This window comes from Mobula hypostoma, chromosome 6 (genome assembly GCF_963921235.1).
Source record: "Mobula hypostoma chromosome 6, sMobHyp1.1, whole genome shotgun sequence".
NCBI classification, from domain to species: Eukaryota; Metazoa; Chordata; class Chondrichthyes; order Myliobatiformes; family Myliobatidae; genus Mobula; species Mobula hypostoma.
Window position 1 is genome coordinate 86,993,268 of NC_086102.1, and position 23,090 is coordinate 87,016,357.

General features: G+C 41.8%; 1 protein-coding gene across 1 annotated transcript in view; it reads left to right on the forward strand.

Moving 5' to 3' along the window:
* The window catches only part of zc3h13 (zinc finger CCCH-type containing 13), a 134,864-nt gene that overhangs the window by 31,963 nt on the left and 79,811 nt on the right, over positions 1-23,090 (forward strand). Inside the window, exons 4-8 of the mRNA XM_063052533.1 lie at positions 6,816-6,927; positions 8,227-8,341; positions 13,591-13,730; positions 14,800-14,948; positions 22,418-22,618. Coding sequence (XP_062908603.1) covers positions 6,816-6,927; positions 8,227-8,341; positions 13,591-13,730; positions 14,800-14,948; positions 22,418-22,618 — 717 coding nt within the window. The remainder of the gene's footprint in view (positions 1-6,815; positions 6,928-8,226; positions 8,342-13,590; positions 13,731-14,799; positions 14,949-22,417; positions 22,619-23,090) is intronic.

Sequence of the window (23,090 nt, forward strand, 5' to 3'; positions counted from 1 at the left end):
ATCAAAACCTTAGACAAAGAGATAAGTTTTAAGAAACAAATAAAACTGAAGAACATGGAATCTGAGGATAATACTGGAAGAACTCAGCCAGAATTTAAGCAGCAGATAAGTTTTGAGAGCATCTTAAAGGAGGATTGAGCAGTAGGTTTGTCTGAAGAACATTGAGTCAGAGAGCACTGCAGCCTTTCAGTCCATTAAGTCCATGCCAAACTGTTATTCTGCCGACTTGCATCAACCCTCCATACCCCTCCAATTCGTGTACTTATCCAAACTTCTCTTAAATGTTACAATCAAACTTGCAAACACCACTTTCACTAGCATCTCGTTACACACTCTTACCACCCTCTGAGTGAAGAAGTTCCCTCTCAAGTTTCATTAAATATTTCACCTTTCACCCTTATGATTTCTGGTTCTAGTCTTCCTAGTCTCAATGGAAAAAGCCTGCTTGTATTTATCCTATCTATTGGTACTCCTCTATCAAATCTCCCTGCAATCTACACTCCAGGGGTAAAAGTCTTAACCAATTCAACCCTTCCTGGCAACATCCTTGTAAATTTGCTCTGTACTCTTTTAATCTTATTACTATTTTCCTGTAGGTAGGGACCAGAATTACACACAATACTCCAAATTTGGCTCCCAAAGTCTAATGCAACTTAAATATATATCCCAACTGCTATACTCAGTATTCTGATTTATGAAAGCTAATGTGCCTAAAACTCTCTGTATGATTCTATCTACCTCTGACATCACTTTCAAGAAATAATGGATCTATATTCCCAAATCCCTTTGTTCCTCTGCAGTCCTCAGTGCCCTGGAGTTCACTATATATGTTCTACCCTGGTTTGTCCTCCCAAAGTGCAACATGTCACACTTGTCTGCATTAAATTCCATCTGCTATATTGCCAGCTGCTAGATTTCCACTGTCCACTGCGCCCTCAATCTTGGTGTCATCCAAAAATGTACTGATTCATTATTACCACATCATTATCAAAATGTAGATGACAAACAACAATGGACCCAGCACCTTTTCCTGCGCCACTCCACAAGCACAGGCGTCTGGTCAGAGAGACAAATCTCTACTACCGCTCTGAGAAGCCAGTGTTAAATCCAGTTTGCTACCTCATCCTGAATGCCAAGAGAGTAAACGTTCTTGACCAACCTCCCATGCACGGCTTTGTCATAGGCTTTGCTTAATACAATGTAGACAACATTCACTGCCTTCCATTCATCAATTTTCCTGGTAAACTCCTGAAAGAACTCTATAAGCTTGGTTAAACTTGATTTACCACACACAAAGCCATGTTAACTATTCCTTATCATGCCCTATTTATCCAAATATTTATATATTCTATCCCTAAGGATACTTTCCAGTAACTTACCCAATACTGATATTACGCTCACTGGCCTGTAATTTCATGGCTTATCCTTGAAGTCTTTCTTAGAGTACCTCACCTGTGGTTAAGGACATTTCAAATATCTCTGCCAGGGCCCTTGTAATTTTTGCACTAGCCTCCTGCAAGGTTCTAGTCAGACACTTTGTCAGGCCCTGGAGATTTATCCACCCTAATTTACCTCAAAGCAGCAACCAATCTGGATATGGTCCATGACCTCACTACAGTTTTGCCCCAGCTGTATAGATTCTGTGTCTGTCTCCCAAGTAAATACAGATGCAAAGAATTCATTTAAGATCTCCCCCTGTCCTTTGGCTCTATGCATAGATGATCATGCTGATTGGCCCTTTACTTTTGAAGGCCTTCCACTTACCATGCATACCTTTTCCAGAAAACAACCTAACCCCATCCATACCTGCCAGATCCTTTATGATGCAATCAAAATTGGCCTTTCTCAACCTGAGGACTAGTCCTATCCTTCTCCATAATTATCTTGAAACTAATGGAATTATGATCCTAAGATCCAAAATGTTCCCCTACACACACTTCTGCACCTCCCCTATTTTGTTTCCTAGTAGGAGATATAGCATTGCACTCCCTTGTTGAGAGCTCTATATATTGATGGAGGACATTTTCTGAATCCATATGATAAACTCTATCCCATCCAGTTCTTCTAAAAATATGGGAGTCCCAGCCAACATGTGGGAAGTTAAAATCACCCACTATCATGACTTTATTTTTGTTGCAACTGTTTGCTATCTCTACAAATTTGCTCGTCTAAATCCAGCTTACTGTTGGGTGGTCTACAATATGATGCTGTTAAAATGGTCATCCCCTTCTTATTTCTCAGTTCCAACCATATAGCTTCAGTAGACAATACCTAGTTTGTCCTGTCTAAGCACTGCCATGACATTTTTCCTGACTAGTAATGCCACTCCTCCCCCTCTATCATGTCTCAAACAATGGAACCCCAGAATATTGAGCTGCCATTCCTGCAACCAAGTGTCACTAATAGCTACAGTATCGTAATTCCATGTGAATAACCATGCTCTCTTATCTATCTTACTTACAATACTCCTTATATTGAAATAGATGCAAGTCAGAACATTAGTTCCACCATGCTGAACCTTACAGTTCCTATCTTTGTATTTAGGCTTAACACTTTCTTTCTCCACAACCATCGCTAGCTTTCCTGGCACTCTGGTTCCCATCCCCCTGCAGCTCTAGCTTAAACCCCCCCCCCACAACAAACTTCTTGCAAGTATATTGATCCCTCTCGAATTAAGGTGCAAACCATCCCATCTGTACAAGTCCCACCTTCCCTGGAAGGGAGTTCAATGATCTGTGAATCTGAACCGTCCCTCCTGCACTATCTCCTTAGCCACGTGTGAAACTGTATTATCTTCCTATTTCTAGCCTGTGGCATGGATAGCAATCCTGAGAATACCACTCTGAAGGTCCTGCTCTTTGACTGTGCACCTAACTTTGAACTCATTCTACAGGACCTCGTAACCCTTCCTGCTTATGTCACTGGTACTGATGTGGACCACGGCCATTTAAAAATGCTATGGACTCAATCCAAGATATTCCTGACTCTTACATCTGGGAGACAACATAGAATCTGGGAATCCCATTCTCGTCCACAGAACCTCCTTTCTATTCCCCTAAGCAATGAATTCCCCATCACTACGCTCATCTCTTCTCTCCCCTTCCCTTCTGAGTCACAGAGCAAGACTCAGCACTAAATACCTGAATGTTGTGGTTTCCCTCTGCTAGGTTATGGCACCAAACAGTATCCAAACCAATATACTTTTTACTGCGGTCAATGGCTATAGGGGTACCTTGCACTGGCAGCCTATCTCATTTCTGTCATCTGATGTCACCTATTTACCTGTCTCCTGCACTTTAAGTGTAATTACATCCCTATATCTCCTGTTAATCAATTCCTCAGCCTCCCGAATGATCTTGAGTTCATCCAGCTCCAGCTCTATTTCCCTAATGTAGTCTGTAACAAGTTGCAACTGGCTGCACTTTTTGCAGGTGTAGTTGTCAGGGATACTGGAGGTGTTCATGTCTTACCACATTCCGCAAGAAGAGCTTTTCACAGTCCTGAGTGTCATTCCGTGTGCAATAACTGTGCAATAAGAAAGAATTAAAAACATAATTAATAAAAACAGGAACCACCATGTGTTTGCTTGTTATTCAGTAAAATCTTTTACTTCAGCACCACTTTCTTGCGCCATTTCCGATACTACTGTCTGAGAATCTATTGATAGATGGGACCTTGACTTTTGAACTGTGTACAAACAAACAATTTTTAGAGACTATTAAGGGAGGATTTTGAGTATAAGAACAGAGACTGCATTTTCTAATTATCTAAGACCCAGCTGATACTGCATCAGAAATATTGATTATTAGATTGGTGAGTTTATTGTCTGAGAAGAGATTCAGCAGAATGAGTCCATACCCTTGAATTTAGAAGAATAGGGTTGTCCTTATTCAAATGTACAAGATTCTTAGATGAGTTGACGGTTTTCCCTAGTAGGATGTCCAAAACCAGTAATCACTGATAGAGATAAGAAATCCATCACCCCACAGATAGTAAATCTTCAGAATTCCCTACTGAGGAGATCTGTGGGTGCTTGAATACACTGAGTGACTGACCAAGGCCATGATCAATAGATTTTATACATCTTAAGAGTCAGTGGATATAAGGTGTATACAGGAAAGTGGCATTGAGGGAAGATCTTGTGTAAGTCATACATGAGGGGACAGCAATCTACCCTGCTTCTATTTCTTAGTGCTTCCAGTTTGTTATGGTTGCTGTACATCTTGTATGGCATTGCAGCGTTAACATTAAATAACAATTCCACATTGCAGTGGAGAAGAGACAAGGTTCCCCAATCTACTAGTGTTGTTGAGTGATTGGGAAATTGTGGATCTGACACTTTGAAACTAATTAGTTTCCATTATTTTCATATAATGCCATTTGATTGCTTAATTGAGTACAGATTGCCAGCATTATCTAACAATTCAGAATGTGCTTTGGGACATTTCTAAGAGGTAACTTGGGTGAAGGCTATCCAGTGTTATAGATTCTTTGTTAGCGTCAACTCGATGTGTTTTAATGCTTATTTCTTATAGAAAGATGTAAGAATTAATGTTCTTGAAAATATGTTGCAGTGTATTTTATGATGTCAAGGTGATGTTGCTGTGATTTAAAAATAGATATTATGATCTCATAAAGTATTAGCATCCCTGTGAGCAGTGAATGACAAGTCCTTGAATTCAGACCTTCCCTCTCATGTGAAAGGAACTAATTTTTTTAAACAATCCATGAGGGCAGCTGAATACTTCGCTTGTGCCACTGGTCCAAATGAGTTGTAGGCTTGCAATTTTGAATTTTTTTTTGTTACCACTATCCATCGTGTATGTAATATGTGCAATATATGTATTTTTATGTTGGAGCTTTTAAACTTTCTTAGAGCTATAATATCTGTTACATGAGTAACAATTCAACTTCCATGCATTAGAATTTTAAAAGCTCATTTGTGAGATATGTGATATTCTACTTTATAGTCCGTAGTCTCACTACTGATAAGATCTGGCAGATCATAAAATATTGTCATTTAGATGAAGGCTACCCAATATAAAGCAAAACAGAAACTCATAAAAATAGACCATAATGTCATGCAAATGTATGATGAGTTGTGATCTATTTTGGTCGGGGATATGTTTGGAACCTTTTTAAATACAAAATTGCCTTTATACTTTTTTTTATCTAAACCTTAAGTCAGTGGTGAGCGGAGTGCCACAGAAGTTGGTGTTTAGGCCTGCAACTGTCACAATATACATTAACAATTTGGAAGAAAAATCTGATTGTAGCATATCTAATTTTGCTGATAACATTAAATTGAGTGGAAAAGCAAGTTGTGCAGAGGAGGTGGAGAGTCTGCACAGATGTAGATAGTTTAAGTGAATAGGCAAGGGTTTGGCAGATGGAGTACATTGATAAATGTGAGGTCATCAAGACTGGTTTGCAGGCTCAATAGGTTGTCAAGAAGGCAGATGGATTGTTGGCCTTCATTGTTAGAGGGATTGAATTTATGAGTAGGGAGGTTTTGCTACAAATGCACAGGGTACTGGTGAGACCGCACCTAGGGTACTGCATGCAGTTCTGGTCACCTTACTTAAGGAAAGGTATACTGGCTTTGGAGGTGATGCAGAAGAGGTTTATCGGGTTGATTCCGGAGCTGATGGGTTAGTCTATAAGGAGAGATGGTGTTGCTTGGGACTGTACTTGCTTGAATTCAGAAGAATGAGAGGGGATCTAACAGAAACATAAAACTATGAAAGAGTTAGATAAGATAGAGGCAGGAAAGTTGTTTCCACTGGTAAGTGATATTAGAACTAGTGGTTCTAATCTCATGGGAATAAATTTAGGATGGAGATGAGGAGGAACTGCTTTTCCCAGAGAGTGGTGAATCTGAAGTTCTCTGCCCAGGGAAGCAGTAGAGGGTACCTCATTAAATATATTTAAGGCACAGTTAGATGTTTTTGCATAGCAGGGGAATTGAGAATTTAAGGAAAAGACAAGCAGGTGGAGCTGAGTTCACGCCAGATCAGCTGTGATCTTAATGAATGGGAGATCAGGCTGGACAAGGCCATATGGTCTCTTACAGCTTCTATTTCTTATGTTCTTAAGCATAGTATTGAAGGTTTTTCACGTTAAGATCATGTATGTTATGAATGAAATGTTTGGATAAATACTCGGCATTACTGTTAATTTAAACATGTGGTTGAAACAAATAAAATACTGGTTGAGCTGCAATACAATCATTAGTAAAACACTTCGTTGATATCAAGCAAACATACAAAACAATCACTGCACATGCGTTAATTAACTTGTTCAAGCCTTACTTATCTGAATTTATATATGAATTAAAACTTCCACAAAGCATTTGCGCTTCTGTGTCCATATCTTAACGGACTTAAATCACAGGTAAGTAGAGAAAAGTACAATTATTTATGATATGTTTAGTTATAAATGTGCTTGAATTTATGGTACTCTTTAATTTTCATATTGCATATTAAATTTTGTAGAATATATTGTTCAATATTTCGTGATGGCCCAGAGCGAATTAGAAAAAGCTTTAGCATCAAATCTGTATATTTGGTTGTGCATGACATTTTGGTACAGAATTAATGTTCAATCTAAATCGGTTATCCAAATTGCAGAATTGAATTAAAAGTCTGGGATGTGCATGGATGAATCATACATCTGTAACTACCTCTTTATGACTACCTATCATGTTCGTTGTACACAATCCTTTATGATATTTTGTGGCAGAATAGAAGCAAAAAAGCCCTTAAAGGAATTTCTACTTTTTGTGAATATGTTACATTTTTTTTGTCAAAATGAAGATCTCCAGAAAGACCAACTGGTGATTTGCGAGAGAGAATGAAGAATAAAAGGCAAGATGTAGAATCCGAGCCACAGAAGAGATCCCAGGATGAATCCTCATCTCCAACAAGGGTACGAATGATTGCATTTTCGAAGTTATAATGAAAAGCAATGTTCCAGTTAACTTGAACTATGATCTTAATTGGGAATTAATTTATGTCACAAAATAAAAATTAGGTTCAACTTGCTGAAATTTTTTTAGTAAATAAGAATTGGGTTGTTGCACCAGTTTGGGCTGTAGTTGAAAATATTTTAGTCAGTGTCTATTATTACTGAAGTTAAAAAGTGTAGTGTGAAAGGATATGTAATTCTTTCAAAAGGAATTAGAGTAGAATAAACTGATTTATTATTTCCATGCAGAATCTATGGGTGAGTAGCCTGAGTAGTTCCATTGAAGTGCATAGGAAATGAGAATAGGAGTAGTCCGGTTGGATCCTCCTAAGTGTGGCCGATCTAGTCTTGCTCTCAGCTGTACCTTCCTCTCCATGTATTCCTCAACTCTCTTGTAGTTTAAATATCTGTAAATGTCTGCTTTGATTTTATTTAATGACTCCACTTCATAGCTCTCTGGGGGAGAGAAGTCCCAAGAATCACAGCCCTGCAAGAGAAGAAACTTTTCTCAATTTCCATCATAAATGCTGAACCTTTATTCTTAAATTATGTTTCCAGGTTCTAGATAACTCCCACTAGGGGTTCATCATTCGTACTGTCCATCCTGTTATTCCCTCCCAGAATCTTATGTCACATAAGATCACCTGTCATTCTAAGCTTCAGTGAGTATAGCTCCAACCTTTTAAATCCTTCTTTATACATCATTGCTTTCAAACCAGAAGACAACCTAGCCAATCTTTGTACTGCCTTGGTGCATGTATATTAAACATGGAGAACCTAAATTATGTAGGTAGGATCTCAACACTGCCGTATGAAGATGCATCAAAACTTTCTGCTTTTATTCTCACTACCCTTTACAATAAAATGAAAACATTCCATAGTTTTTTATCTATAGAACCAAAAATAGTTGAAGTGGTATTTGGTAGTTATTAGACCCAAAAAAAAATTGTGTTTCAGATAAGAGTTACATGCAAAGGAAGGAAACAGTGGGAAAGAATTCAGTGTTTGTAAATTTATTACAACCACTTTCATCAGTATAGAGTTATAGAGGTATAAAGTTATGAAGCAATAAGCAGGCTCCTCAGTGCACCGTGTCCATACTGAGCATCAGAAAGCTCTTAGTACTCATCACGTTTTTTTACAAGACTCGCCAACTTATATACAAGAGCTACATTTGTAGCAAGTTTATATGAGGAAATAATCCATAATAAATGTGATATTTGTTTTCTGCAGTACAATAAAACAAATTATTTTATTTAGAGGGATACTTCAAGAAGCAGACGCCGGAAAAAAGATGACGCTAATCTGAAAATTACAAAGGAGCGCACCCCAGAAAGTGAGGAAGAATCAGCTGAGTGGGAAACAGGCAGGGATGGTAAATTGTGCTTTATTTCTATAATCAGATAATACTTAATTGTGGACATTGCAGTTGTAAATTTGTAAAAGAATGTGTGACTGTCACAAAGCTAACTGTAGGTAGGTTTAACAAATAAAGTATGACAGACATCGTGGGTGGAAGAGCATGTTCCCGGGCTGCACTGAGTCAGAATCAGATTTATTATCGCCCTCTTATATAATGTGAAATTTATTTTGTGGCAGCAGAATAGTGCAAAAATATAAACTTAACATAAATTACAAAATAAATGAATATTGCAGAAAAAAGCAATAACAAGGTAGTGTTCATGGAAAGTTCAGAAATCTGATAGCAGTTGGGAAGAAGCTGTTTCTGAATCATAGGGTGTGGATCTTCAGGCTCCTCTATCTCCTCTGTGAAGATAGTAACAAGAAGAGGGCATGGCCTGTAGAATGGTGAGGGTCCGTAGTGATGACTGCCACCTTCTTGAGGCACCACATCTTGAAGGTGTCCTTGATGGTTGGGGGTGGGGGGATTATGCCCGTGACGGAACTGGCTGAGTCTTTAACCCTCTGTAGCCTCTTGTATTCCTGTGTATTGGAGCCTTCACACCAGCCTGTGACACACCATACATTTACAGAAACTTGCAAGAGTCTTAGGTGACATACTAAAGTCTATGACAGTGCAATTAAAGAGCTTGTTTAAAAAAGCACAAAACAGATTTTTTTTTTCGGTTTTCCCCCTAAATGTTTGTCACTTGTCTTTCTCTGGTAGAGTATAGAATGTGCCTGCACGGTGAGGCAGAGAGGTAAGAATTTTGTGCTTGCTCGTTAGAGAGGAAGTAGGACTCACTGGGCTGAATAAGACATTTCAGATAGATTGTGGAGGGGACTCTGAGTGAATCTAGTGCAGAGCATTTTTAAGAATTTTCCTAATACAGTGCATTCCGGTTATTTGGGCCATCGGTTAATCGGGGCAGCCGCTTATTTGGGACAACTCTTAAAGAACAAAAACGAATAGAGAAAATAGCTGAGATTCCCTTTGGAATTTGGAATATGCTGTTTAATTGGGGTAGAAGACTGTTGCTGAACAGTTTCTAACTTGCGTCAGTCTTGCGTGTTTGTGTGGCCATTAGATGCTACCCCTTGCTTGGAGCAGTTTTTAAATAGAGTCAGTTGTGTGTGTTTGTGTTCAGAAAGCAACGATTTTTGTCACTGACAGTTGGCGAGAAATAAGCAGTAAGACAGTTCAGAACAGTTTTGCTCACTGTGTTTTTAAGTATTCAGGCTTGGAGATGCCAGAAACAGTCATTAGACATTATGGAGCAAACAGTTTTTAAATAGCGTCACTTGCATGTGCTTGTGTTCTGCTATCCATTTGGGCCAATGGACACAGATTCCAAAAGCAGTGATTTTCAGTCATTTTGTTTTTTTATTTTGACTTCATTCAGGGAGACAATGTAGGTAGTCCATTATCTGCACTGATTTTGTTAATGTACAGTCAATCACAACAGTGATTAATTCTTCCATTGAGAACTATTAGGAACTAATATCCAGTTTCATAATACTATAGTAGTATTAATAGTGTTCTCATTTGTTCTGTATTTCATTTAAATACATAATGGTCCCTAACCATGGACTTTTTACTCTCCTCCCATCCGGTAGGCGCAACAGGAGCCTCCGTTTCCTCACCAGCAGGCACAGAAAGAGCTTATTCCCTGAGGCTGTGACACTGCTGAACCTCGCATCACAGCGCTAAGCAGTATTGCATCCGTATTGTACTGTCTCAGTACTTTCATATTTGTGTGCTGTAGCACTTTTTTTATTCGCAGTTATTTTGTAAAGAACACTATTCTTTGTATTTCTGGTCAAATGCTAAATGCATTTCATTGGCTTTGTATCTGTACTCGACACAATGACGATAAAGTTGAATCTAAATCTAAAAAATCTAATTTGCTGTTCAGTTAAGTGGTAGCTTATCTTTTTTTTCAAACCTTTTTAACTACTTCCATGAAATTTCAGCTAATTGGGGCAGCGCTTAATTGAGCCAAAATATATTTGTCCCAAGGTGTCCCAATTAACTGGAATCCACCGTACACCTTTAGTGAGAATACCTAAACTCTCAACAGGGCCAAAATTATAGAGGAACAAGAATAAGTAGCAAAATAATTAATGCCTTAGGATATTAGCAGATATAAGTAATCTGCCCATGATGTGGTGCCGACCAATATAAACCTCCTCCATGATCAGTCTATCCCTTCCCTCCTATACAGCACATACTTTGCATTTTTCTTACATCTGTGCACCTATCTAAGAGTCTGTTAAATGTCCATACTGTGTCAGCCTATACCACCAACCCCAGCAGTGTGTTCCAGGCAACCACCATTCATTCTCTGTGTAAAATAAAAACTGTACCTCTGACATCCTTCCTAAACCTTCCATCACTCGCCTTCAAAGGACGTCCTCTGGTATTGGCCATTGTCATCCAGGGGAAAAGATGCTAGCTGTCTACTCTGTCTGCTGTATGTCTCTCATAATCTTATACATCTCTATCACGTCACCTTTTATCTTCTATTACTCCAAAGAAAAAAACACTAGCTTGCTCAAGCTTTCCTCACAAGACTCATTATCTCATTATTACAACTCAAGGCGTCGGAGCTTCGAGGTTGTATGTTCTCTTGTAACTCCGGGTGTTCTGGTTTCCTCCCACAGTCAAAGATTTACCAGTTAATATTACCGGCTTCCTGGTAAAGCTCCTCTGCACCTCTCTTTAAAGATTACACATCCTTCCTGAGGCAACCAGAACTGAGCACAGTACTTCAAGATGGTCTAACCACTTTTATTAAACTACAACATTACCTCGCCGCTCTTGGACTCAATCCCACTACTAATGAAAGCCAACACATGGCACGTTAACCACTTGTACCAACTTGCATTGCAACTTTGTTGAAGGATCTATGGACTTGGACTCCAAGATCCCTTTGTTCCTTCACACTGCTAAGACTCCTTCCTTAACCTTGTACTTGGTCTTCAAATTCAATCTTCCAGTATTACTTCACACTTTTTCAGATTGAACACCATCTGCTACTTCTCAGTCCAACTGCACCATCTCTCCCATTGTCACCTACAATCTTATACACCATCAAAAACACTTCCAATCTTCATGTCATTTGCGAACCCATCCCTCCACTTTCTCAACCAAGTTATATATAAAAATTACAAGGAGCAAGGGTCCCAGAACAGTTCCATCAGTCACTGACCTCTTAGGCAAAATAGACCCCATCTGCCACCAGCCTTTCCCTTTTGTGGGCAAGCCAATTTTGAATCCCCATAGCCAAGTTTCCATGGCTCCCATGCTATCTGATTTTCAGAATGAGCCTACTATGAGGAACCTTGTCAAACTGCTTACTAAAATCCACATACACCACATCTACCTTCATCAACCTGTTTTGTCACTTCCTCAAAAAAGGCAGTCAAACTTGTGAGGTGCGACCTGTCCCTCATAAAGTCATGCTGACTATCCCTGATAAGTCTATGCTTCTCTAAATGCTCTTAAGTGCTGTCCATAAGAATTTTCGCCAGTATTTGCCCACACTGATGTAAGAGATGTATGGTCTATAATTCCCAGGATTTTCCATATTACCTTTCTTGAAAAATGGAACAACATTTGCCATCCTCTAATCCTCCGGTACTACTCCTGTGCCCAGGGAATCAGAATCAGGTTTAATATCACTGGCATATATCATGAAATTTATTGTGTTACATAGCAGTAATCTCTTCCCTCACTTCTCATAGTAACCTGGATTATATCCCACCTGGCCCTGGGGATTTATCTATCCTAATGTTTTTCAGAAGCTGCAACACTATCTCTCTTAACCTCAATATGCTGTAGCATATGAGCCCATTGTTTACATTCATCAAAGTTCCTCTCCCTGGTGAACACTTAAAGTGAAATATTCATTAAGGACTTCCTCTGCCTCCAAGCACGTGTTTTCCCCTCTATCCCTGAGCAACCCTACATCCCCCGTTCTTCAAGTACGTGTAAAATACCTTGGGATTTTCCTTATTCCTACTTACCAAGGCCTTCTTGTATTCCATCTAGCTCTCCCAAATTTCCTGTTGGCTACTTTATAATTCTCAAGAACTCTACATAATTTTTGCTTCCTAAGCCTTAATTATGCATCCTTCTAAATTTTCCAGCTCTTTTGTTAACTGTTGTTTCTATCATTCTTTCCCTTTCTCAGTGGGACAAACCTTTCCAGTAGCCCATGCAAGTGATCCCTAAACAACCTTCATATTTGAGCTGTGCATTTCTGTGAGAACAGCTGTTCCTATTTACACTCTCAAGTTCCTGCCTAATACCATTGTAATTAGCCCCTCCCTTAGTTAATTACTTTCTTATACCGTCTTTTCTTATCCTTGTCCATGACTATGTCTGGGAGTTTTGGTCACTATGTCTGAAAATGCTTGCCCAAGAGCTCTGTCATCTGACCACGTTCATTGCCTAGTACTAGATGCAGTGTGACCTCTCCTCTAGTTGGCCTGTCAACATACTGTGCCAGGAATCCTTCCAGGGCACACCTAACAAATTCTGTCCTCCCTATACCTTTTGTGCTAAGGAGATGCTAATTGATATTAGGGAAGTTGACAACACCCATGACAACAACCTTGTTTGTTATTTCCAAATCTGCCTCTTGCCTGCTCCTCTGTATCTCAGAGGCTATTAAGGGGGCCTATGGAATATTCCCATTAGAATGATCGCTGTCTTGCTAGTTCTGACTTACACTCACACTGATTTAGTAGACAATCCCACCACAATGTCTTGCCTTTTTGCAGCTGAGTTCCTGCCTAATACCATTGTAATTAGCCCCTCCCTCAATTAATCACTTTCCCATACTGTCTTTTCCTATCCTTGTCCTTGACTATGCTAAAGGTCAGGGAGTTATGGTCACAATGTCTCTTTGAGTAACAATGCCACTACCTCCCCTTTTTATCTCCCTCCTTATTCCTTTTGAAACATCCTAAACCTCAGAACTCACTTAACCAGAGTTAAGGACTTTTTTTTTTGCAGATAAACTAAACATAGCTAGCCTGTGATAAATATGAAGCTTCAAAATCTCCCTGGCTGTTTTAAGTAATTATTTATGACTTCATAATTTTGGTAGTCTTGTGTTTTTGGATCGGTGGAGAGAACTTTAGTACTTAACGGAAAATTACGAAGGTTTTTTTTAATGTATAGCTGTTGTAGTTTCATGGTGACTTGTGTTACAGATTCTGATAATGGGGATGTTAACTATGATTATGATCATGAGTTGTCCCTCGAAATGAAACGGCAGAAAATACAACGAGAGCTGATGAAACTTGAGCAAGAGAATATGGAAAAAAGAGAGGAAATAGTCATCAAGAAGGAGGTTAGTGTGCAAGGGAGTTAATGTTTGTAAAATTGGTTTGACAAAAATCCAGAAATTGTAGTGGATTAAGTCATTACATTTGATCCTTGACATGTTTAATGATATTTATACTCAACAACTCTACTGAGCAACTCTGAACTGATTATATAAATTAAGCATTAGAATAAAATAAAAGTTTAGTAGTTTTATAGTTGTTATTTGTAGTGATGAGATAGACCTTTCAACTTTGAGCAAGATGTGATTAAGGGTTAATTGAGGTACAGTGATCTATCATTCAATTAAACTACTGTATAGTTTATTACAATAGTATGAATTTTATATTGTTGCAAATTCTGTTATAAAATACTGATGCCTACAGTGTATGCCACTAAATTGAAATAGTTAAGATACTTCTTTGTGGTCTGTTTTCGGAGATCCTCCTTTTCACTCTGTTTTCATTCCTGGTATAATTGTCTCATTTTGATGCCAGCCCACAAATCAGAGTATTTTCACCGATAATCTTAAGTGATTATTGGAAATGGCCAAGTACACAGGAAACTGGTATATGCTATAAATGCTATATTTTCAAGTTTTAGACATTTTGTTTTTGTACTTATAATTGTTAATAGGAAAAGAACATCACTCACAAGTTGCTCTAGTTCTAAACTATTAAGGAAATTAGATAATAACTGGAAAAAAAAATCTGTAACAATATAAACTGCACATGGTTGGAGTAAAATTATCATTTCTCTTCAAAAGAATGTCATGACTATGTATTTTAATATAAATCCTGTTTTTGGCATTTAATATACTTGGGGAAGCCATTTATATCTATAACTGGTTGCAAAAATCATACTGTTTATATGGAGAACTGTGTGTTTGACTTCCTGTGAAATTTGTTTCAATGAGATGCCTATGGCAAACCAAATTTGCACGATGGATAACCTTCTGTATGTTAGTGTGGTCCTGGTATCATCATCAGTTGTACCTCCTTGTAAAGGGACTGCTGTTGAGCAAGTATTACACCAAACAACTTCATTTTGCCATAAATTTTAATGTCTCAGACCACATAAAATGGTTCTCTACTCAGATATCTCCAGAGCCAGTGAGAAATAAACACTCCCCATCTCCAAGAAATGCAAGCAAATCGTCTAAACATAAAACTAGCCCGAAGCTACCTTCTGGTAAGAAGGAGAAAAAAGGATCAAGGTTGTCATCTCCTATGAGCGACCAACAAAGGTTTGTATGATGGATTTAAAATGTTGATTATATTAATAGACTTTCATAAATATTATTAGTTGAAATTAAACTTGATTAATTGCTGTTTTAATCATATTGTTGAACAATAATAAAATATAATACTTTTGAATAACCTAATGGCAATAGCTTTTTGTTTAAGTTGTTTAAAATTAACGTTCTTATGTTAATGGGACTTTCACTAATTTTGCAGTTGTCAGGTTTTGACTCTGCAAAACCGGAGGGAAATTTTACTGTGGAAAAAGGAAGTTGGAATTTAGGGATGTGATCCTTCGACCATAGACCATAAGAGATGGGAGCAGAATTAGGCCATTCAGCCCATCGAGTCTGCTCTGTCATTTCCACAAACATAACATTTTTGGTAATTCTTTTTAATGTTTAGAAAGTATGAACGGTATGATCCAGAGAGTATTTGGTGTGCTCTCCCAACCAAAAGAAGGTCAGCATTCAAAGCAGACTCATAAAATTAGCCTTTTGAGCAACACATGCAAAATGCTGGAGGAACTCAGCAGGTCCGAGAGGAATAAATAGTAAACATTTTGAGCTGAGACCCTCTATCAGGACTGGAAGGAAAGGGGGAAGAAGCCAGAATAAAGTGGTTGGGGCAGGTAATAGGTGAAATCAGGTGAGGGGGACGATGGGTAAGTGGGTAGGGGGATAAAATAAGAACCTGGGAGGTGATAGGTGGTAGAAGTAAAGGACTGAAGAGGGAATCTGATAGGAAAGTACAGTGGACCGTGGGACCAGAAGGATGTGATGGGCAGGTGTAGAGAAAGGATGAGAGGAGAGTCAGAATGGGGAATGGATAAAGAGAAGAGATGGAAGGGAGAGAAATTACAGGAAGCTAGAGAAATCAACGTTCATGCCATCAGGTTGGAGGTTAGACGGACAGAGTATGAGGTGTTGCTCCTCCTACCTGAGAGTGGCCTCATCATGACAGTAGAGGAGGCCGTGGCCCGATATGTAGGAATGGGAAGTCAAATTGAAATTGGTGGTCATCAGGAAATCTTGTCTTTTTAGTGCTCAACAAACCCTTGTGATACTCTTACATATTCTTGCATCAAAAGGAAAGAATTATAATTGTTGTTAGGTAGGGCATTCAAGGGATGCATGGTTGACTTTTATAGGAGTCATTTCATCATAGGCATTTTGTTTAAGAGGTCATTATAATGTTGAAGTTGGAGCACTATTATATTGAAATACAAACAATCAGTCAGTAGCCTTTGAACAGTCTGTGGTTCACTTCATTATCTTAATACCACCACCACCTCACCCCATTCCTATCAACCCCACAAAGGAGAGCGATTATTTAGACTGCTTTCAGAAAAGTGCAAATTAACAAGTCTGAAATAATAGAAGTATCTATGTAGAAGCATAGGAGATAGGAATGGGATAGGCCATTTGGCTCTTCAATCCTGTTCACCCATTCAAGATGGACAAAAAATGGTAACCTTATGGAGCCAGAAGGCATACATCCTGTTAAACTAGTATTTGCATCTGCCTTTGTCGAAGAGGAAGATTGCCATTAAGAATGAGAAGTTTTGGTAGAGGTGCACAGTCTTAAAAACTAGATAAATCCAGACTCAGATATAAATTTCAAGGCATTCAGTAGATACAAGGGAAGAAGTAGCTATTATTTTCCAATTCTCTTTGACTACAACATTGAAGAGTGCAAGAAGGCTAATTGACTTCCGGTAATTTCTCCCCCTCCCTCTTTCTCTCTTTTTCCATCCACAATCTGCTTTCTCTCTCACTGCTTCTCTTCTCAGCTGCCCATCACCTCCCTCTGGTTACTCCCTCCTTCCCTTTCTTCTATGGTCGCACTGTCTTTTCCTATAAGATTCCTTCTTCCGTCTTTACTATTTCCATCTTTCCCCCTCACTTGGTTCCACCGATCACCTGCCTATTACTCCTTCCCCTCTTCCACCACCTTATTTGCAGTCCTGATCAGGGTCTCATCATGAAACAGCGACTGTTTATTCCCCTCCATAAATGCTTTCTAACCTGTTTAGCAATTTGTGCATTATATGAGGCTGTAGCGATGTGCTACACACAGCGCTAGAATAACCACACGGAGTCGGTGAGTTAGAGTTGCGATGAAAGAGGTTTATTCCAACTTCGCGGCCCACTTTATAGCCTTCCCGTTCCCGCCCTTTTTGCTGCCGGCCCTCTGCCTGCGCGCGCTGTTTCGTGAGCCGGTTCGTGGGTGTCAGAAAGTGGGTCGCCACATAACCCCCCCCCCCCCAGAACCGGCGATACCTCCCCCAATGTCCACAGTCTGGATCGGCCTCTGTTTGGGAGGTCTGCTCCTGCGCCGCGGTGCCTGAGCCTGGACCGGTTGCGCCAAGTCCACATGGGCCGGTTTGAGTCGGTCCACCGTGAAAACCTCCTCTCTCCCCCCAATGTCCAGCACGAACATGGACCCGTTGTTCTTGATCACCTTAAACGGCCCCTCGTAGGGCCGCTGTAGCGGTGCCCGGTGTCCGCCCCGTCGTACAAAAAGAAACTTACAGTTCTGCAGGTCTTTGGGTACGCAGGTGGGGCTCTGTCCGTGCTGTGAAGTGGGTATGGGGGCCAGGTTACCGAGCCTCTCCCGTAGTCTGTCCAGGACTGCTGTGGGTTCTTCCTCTTGCCCCCTTGGGGCTGGTATGAACTCTCCTGGGACGACCAGGGGCGCGCCGTACACCAACTCGGCCGACGAGGTCTGTAGATCCTCTTTGGGCGCCGTGCGGATTCCGAGCAGGACCCAGGGAAGTTCGTCCACCCAGTTAGGCCCCTCCAGGCGGGCCATGAGAGCCGATTTCAGGTGACGGTGGAAGTGCTCCACTAGTCCGTTCGACTGTGGGTGGTAGGCAGTTGTGTGGTGTAGCTGTGTTCCTAAAAGTCTGGCCATAGCCGACCACAGGCTGGAGGTGAACTGGGCGCCCCTGTCGGAGGTAATGTGGGCCAGTACCCCAAAGCGTGCTACCCAGGTTGCGATCAGTGCTCGGGCGCAGGATTCGGAGGTGGTGTCGCTGAGCAGGACTGCCTCTGGCCATCTGGTGAACCGGTCTATCATAGTTAGGAGGTACCGCGCTCCTCGTGACACTGGCAGGGGCCCCACGATATCCACATGGATGTGGTCGAACCTCCGGCGGGTGGGTTCGAACCGCTGCAGTGGAGCCTTGGTGTGCCGCTGCACCTTGGCCGTTTGGCACTGCATACACATTTTGGCCCATTCACTGACCTGTTTACGAAGTCCATGCCACACGAACCTGTTGGAGACCAGCCGGACAGTTGTCCTGATGGAGGGGTGCGCTAAGTTGTGAATGGATTCGAACACCCGCCGGCGCCAGGCTGCTGGGACGACGGGGCGGGGTTGGCCAGTAGCTACGTCACATAGTAGGGTCCTCTCACCTGGGCCTACGGGGAGGTCTTGGAGCTGCAAACCGGAGACTGCAGTCCTGTAACTGGGGATCTCAGCGTCTGCCTGCTGTGCCTCTGCCAGCGCTGCATAGTCCACCCCCTGGGACAGGGCCTGTATGGTAGGTCTGGGAAGTGCGTCTGCCACGACATTGTTCTTTCCAGAGACATGCCGGATGTCCGTCGTGTACTCGGAGATGTAGGACAGATGTCGCTGCTGGCGGGATGACCAGGGGTCGGACACCTTAGTGAACGCAAAGGTAAGCGGTTTGTGGTCTGTGAACGCGGTGAAGGGCCTACCTTCTAAGAAGTACCTGAAATGCCGGATTGCCAGGTATAGTGCCAATAGCTCCCGGTCGAAAGCACTGTATTTGAGTTCGGGTGGTCATAGGTGTTTGCTGAAGAACGCCAGGGGTTGCCAGCGACCCTCGATGAGTTGTTCCAGCACTCCACCGACTGCTGTGTTGGATGCGTCCACCGTGAGGGCAGTAGGAACGTCCGTTCTGGGGTGCACTAGCATCGCGGCGTTTGCCAAGGCTTCTTTGGTTTTAACGAAAGCGGTTGCGGCCTCTTCATTCCAGGTAATGTCCTTGCCCTTACCCGACATTAGAGTGAACAAGGGGCGCATGGTTCGGGCTGCTGAGGGGAGGAAACGGTGGTAGAAATTCACCATACCCACGAATTCCTGCAAGCCTTTGATTGTGTTGGGTCGGGGGAAGTGGCGGACCGCGTCTACCTTGGCGGGCAGCGGGGTTGCCCCGTCTTTAGTAATCCTGTGGCCCAGGAAGTCGATGGTGTCGAGTCCGAACTGGCATTTGGCTGGATTGATTGTAAGGCCGAATTCACTCAGGCGGGAGTAGAGCTGGCGGAGGTGGGACAGATGCTTTTGCCGACTACTGCTGGCTATGAGGATGTTGTCCAAACAGATGAATGCAAAGTCCAGGTCACGTCCCACCGCGTCCATTAGCCGCTGGAAAGTCTGCGCGGCGTTCTTTAGACCAAACGGCATTCGGAGGAATTCGAAAAGTCCGAACGGGGTGATAAGTGCTGTTTTGGGGATGTCGTCCGGATGTACAGGGATTTGATGGTATCCCCGGACGAGGTCTACCTTGGAAAAGATCCTTGCGCCGTGTAGGTTTGCTGCGAAGTCTTGAATGTGCGGCACAGGGTAGCGGTCTGGCGTTGTAGCCTCGTTCAGTCTGCGGTAGTCACCGCATGGTCTCCAGCCCCCCGTTGCCTTGGGCACCATGTGAAGGGGGGAGGCCCATGGGCTGTCGGACCGTCGTATGATCCCTAATTCCTCCATCTTCTTGAACTCCTCCTTCGCCAGTCGGAGCTTGTCCGGGGGAAGCCTTCGAGCACGGGCGTGGAGGGGTGGTCCCTGGGTCGGGATGTGGTGCTGTACTCCGTGTCTGGGCATGGCTGCCGTGAAATGCGGTGTCAGTACTGATGGGAAATCCGCCAGGACCCTGGTGAATTCATCGTCGGACAGCGTGATGGAGTCCAGGTGTGGGGCTGGCAACTGTGCTTCACCCAGGGAGAACGTTTGAAAAGTCTTGGCGTGGACTAATCGCTTCCCTTGCAAGTCGACCAGCAGGCTGTGGGCTCGTAGAAAATCTGCCCCCAGCAGTGGTTGGGCCACAGCGGCCAGTGTGAAGTCCCACGTGAACCGGCTGGAGCTGAACTGTAGCCGCACCGTGCAGGTGCCGTAGGTTCGTATTGTGCTGCCATTAGCGGCCCTCAGGGTGGGTCCCGGTTCTCTGTTGCGGGTGTCGTAACTCGTTGGAGGTAAGACGCTGATCTCCGCTCCGGTGTCGACCAAAAAGCGGCGTCCCGACTGCTTGTCCCAGACGTACAGGAGGCTGTCCTGATGGCCAGCCGCCGTAGCGATTGGCAGCGGCTGGGCCTTGGCGTTTCCCGGGAATTTGCAGGGCGGTCTGCAGCGGCGGGCCTCCGTGCCCCACCGCTGGTGGTAGAAACACCATTGTTCGTTGGGCTCCTCACTCCCGTCGCCGGGTTTTGTAGGCTCTGCTGCCGGGCCCGGTCTGGTCTGTCGTTGGGCACGCGGCTTGGTGATCTGTGCGACGGATGCCCCTCTCTCTTTCCTGGCATTCCACAGCACATCTGCTCGGGCCGCCACCTCCTGGGGTTTGCTGAAATCTGCGTCGGACAGCAGCAGGCATATGTCCTCGGGCAGTTGCTCTAGGAACGCCTGCTCAAACATGAGGCAGGGTTTGTGTCCTTCAGCCAGGGTCAGCATCTCGTTCATTAATGCTGACGGCGGCCTGTCTCCCAAACCATCCAGGTGCATTAAGCGGCGTGCTCGTTCGCGCCGTGAGAGTCCGAAACTCCTTATGAGCAGGGTTTTGAATGCTGTGTATTTGCCGTCCTCCGGGGGCGACTGTATAAACTCCTCAACTTGTGCAGCAGTCTCCTGGTTGAGGGAGCTCAGCACGTAGTAGTAGCGAGTGGACTCCGAGGTTATCTGCCAAATGTGGAATTGTGCTTCTGCTTGTTCGAACCATAAATGAGGTCGCAGCGTCCAGAAGCTTGGCAGTTCTAACGAAACTGCGTGAACAGATGCAGCGTCGGTCATCTCTGGTCCAAATATCGTTTGGGCCGTCAGGGTCACCAATTGTAGCGATGTGCTACACACAGCGCTAGAATAACCACGCGGAGTCGGTGAGTTAGAGTTGCGATGAAAGAGGTTTATTCCAACTTCGCGGCCCGCTTTATAGCCTTCCCGTTCCCGCCCTTTTTGCTGCCGGCCCTCTGCCTGCGCACGCTGTTTCGTGAGCCGGTTCGTGGGTGTCAGAAAGTGGGTCGCCACAAGGCTAATATAATGCTGCTGTTTAAAAGAAAAGAGATAGAACTAATAATTACAGGCCTGTGACCCTGATATTGGTGGTCTGCAAGTTATTGGAAATATTCTGTTGGATAACAAAAATCATTATTTAGAAAGGTTCAGTTAATCAGTTAGAGTCAGCATGTATTTGTTAAGTCACATCTCACTTGAGTTTGTTGAGTAGCAAGGAGAATCAATGAGGGTAAGCATGGACTTCAGTAGAAGTCCCGCATGGCTGATTAATCAGGAAAGTAAAAGCATGTAGGAGTAACAAATGACATGTCAGAAAATAATTGAGTGAAAACAACAGTTTTAATGATTTGATGTGCAATGGAATTTTGCAGGGTTTAGAAATGAACTTCTTTTCACTTTGTGTATTAAGGATCTTGACAAGTGCTAGAGCCAAGATTAAAAGGTTTATTGATGATAACAAATCTGGCAGAGTAATTCATGCTCAGAAAGATAGCAATGGAATGATTTGATGGGCATAAACATGACAAATGGAATTCAATCCAGAAAACAATTTGGTAATTCTTTTGCAAGGGCAAACAAAACAAGAAAATATTAAAAATGGCCAAATACAAGGAACGAATAATTTACTTCTACAAATTGAAATTCAAATAAGCTTTAGTCTCATATTGTATAGCTGGCTAAGGGAAATCCAGAAATAAGAAAATGATTTTTTTCTTTTCAACATTAGTTTAATTTTGTAATCATTGCTTTAGCCATTGTTTTGTATGTGGTGTTTTAAGCATGCATGGATTTTATTCCTTCATTAAATGGCTGTTCCGGAAAGCATGTACCACCATGCTCAAGGATAGTTTTTATCCCATTTTTATAAGACAATTTAACTTTATCATACTCTGGTAAGATAAATTGAACTCTTGACCTCACAATCTAATTCATTATAATCTCGCATTTTTTTGTTTTCTTGAATTGCATTTTCTCTAAAGCTGTTACACTTTATTCTGCATTGTTATTATTTGACCTTGTTCAACTTCAGTGCACTGTGAAATAATCTGATTTTTATGAAGTGTCCAAGATAAGCTTTTCACCACAGTGACTTTTAAAAAATATATATAGATTGTTCTTTGAAAGGGCACTTTTCCTACTGAAGTGTTTAGGTTTGAAGCTAAGACAGGCACATCTTACTTAAATTATGTGGGTACCTTTGTTGTAAGTAGTGTATTATTTTTCTTTCCAGAAAATCTTTAAAAGTACAGCAGGGTAAAAAGAAAGGACCTCGTACTCCAAGTCCGCCACCCCCTATTCATGAAGAGATTCTAGCAACAAAAAAGCATAAAGAAAAGTCAAGAACAAAAGACAGAATTGAAGAAAAAGCCCGAGAGAGTAAAGAACGAGGAAGGGATATGGAAAGGCATAAAGAGAAAAAAGAAAAACACAGGTGAGTGATACAGTGCCTAATACCGTTTGTTGTTAAAATTTTCCTTTCTCTTTACAATATTTAGTTAATCGTCATGGTTATTGTGCATAACTCAGCATTGGTTAAATTAGGAATTTTTTTTGTTGTACATAGAGGTGCTGTTCTATTTAAACTTAATTCCAGTACATTATTTAGTGCTTTTACTTGGATACCATAAATATCAAAGTATTGGAACCCTTTGCACATGAAGACCATTTTCCCAGAAAAAAAATCACTTTACATTTCGCAAATTTTTGTGAAGATAGGCTACACATTTTTCAAAAATAATCAAAGTTTTGAAATCAAGACTTCCAAATTACAGAAACAGAAAAAAATAATCATAGGAGCAGTCAATGAGATGGGCAGATGTGTGGATTTAGAATCCTTTCTTTTTAAATCTTTTTATTAAATAAGTATACAAAAAAGTAAGCCATATAGGCACTAATACACTGTT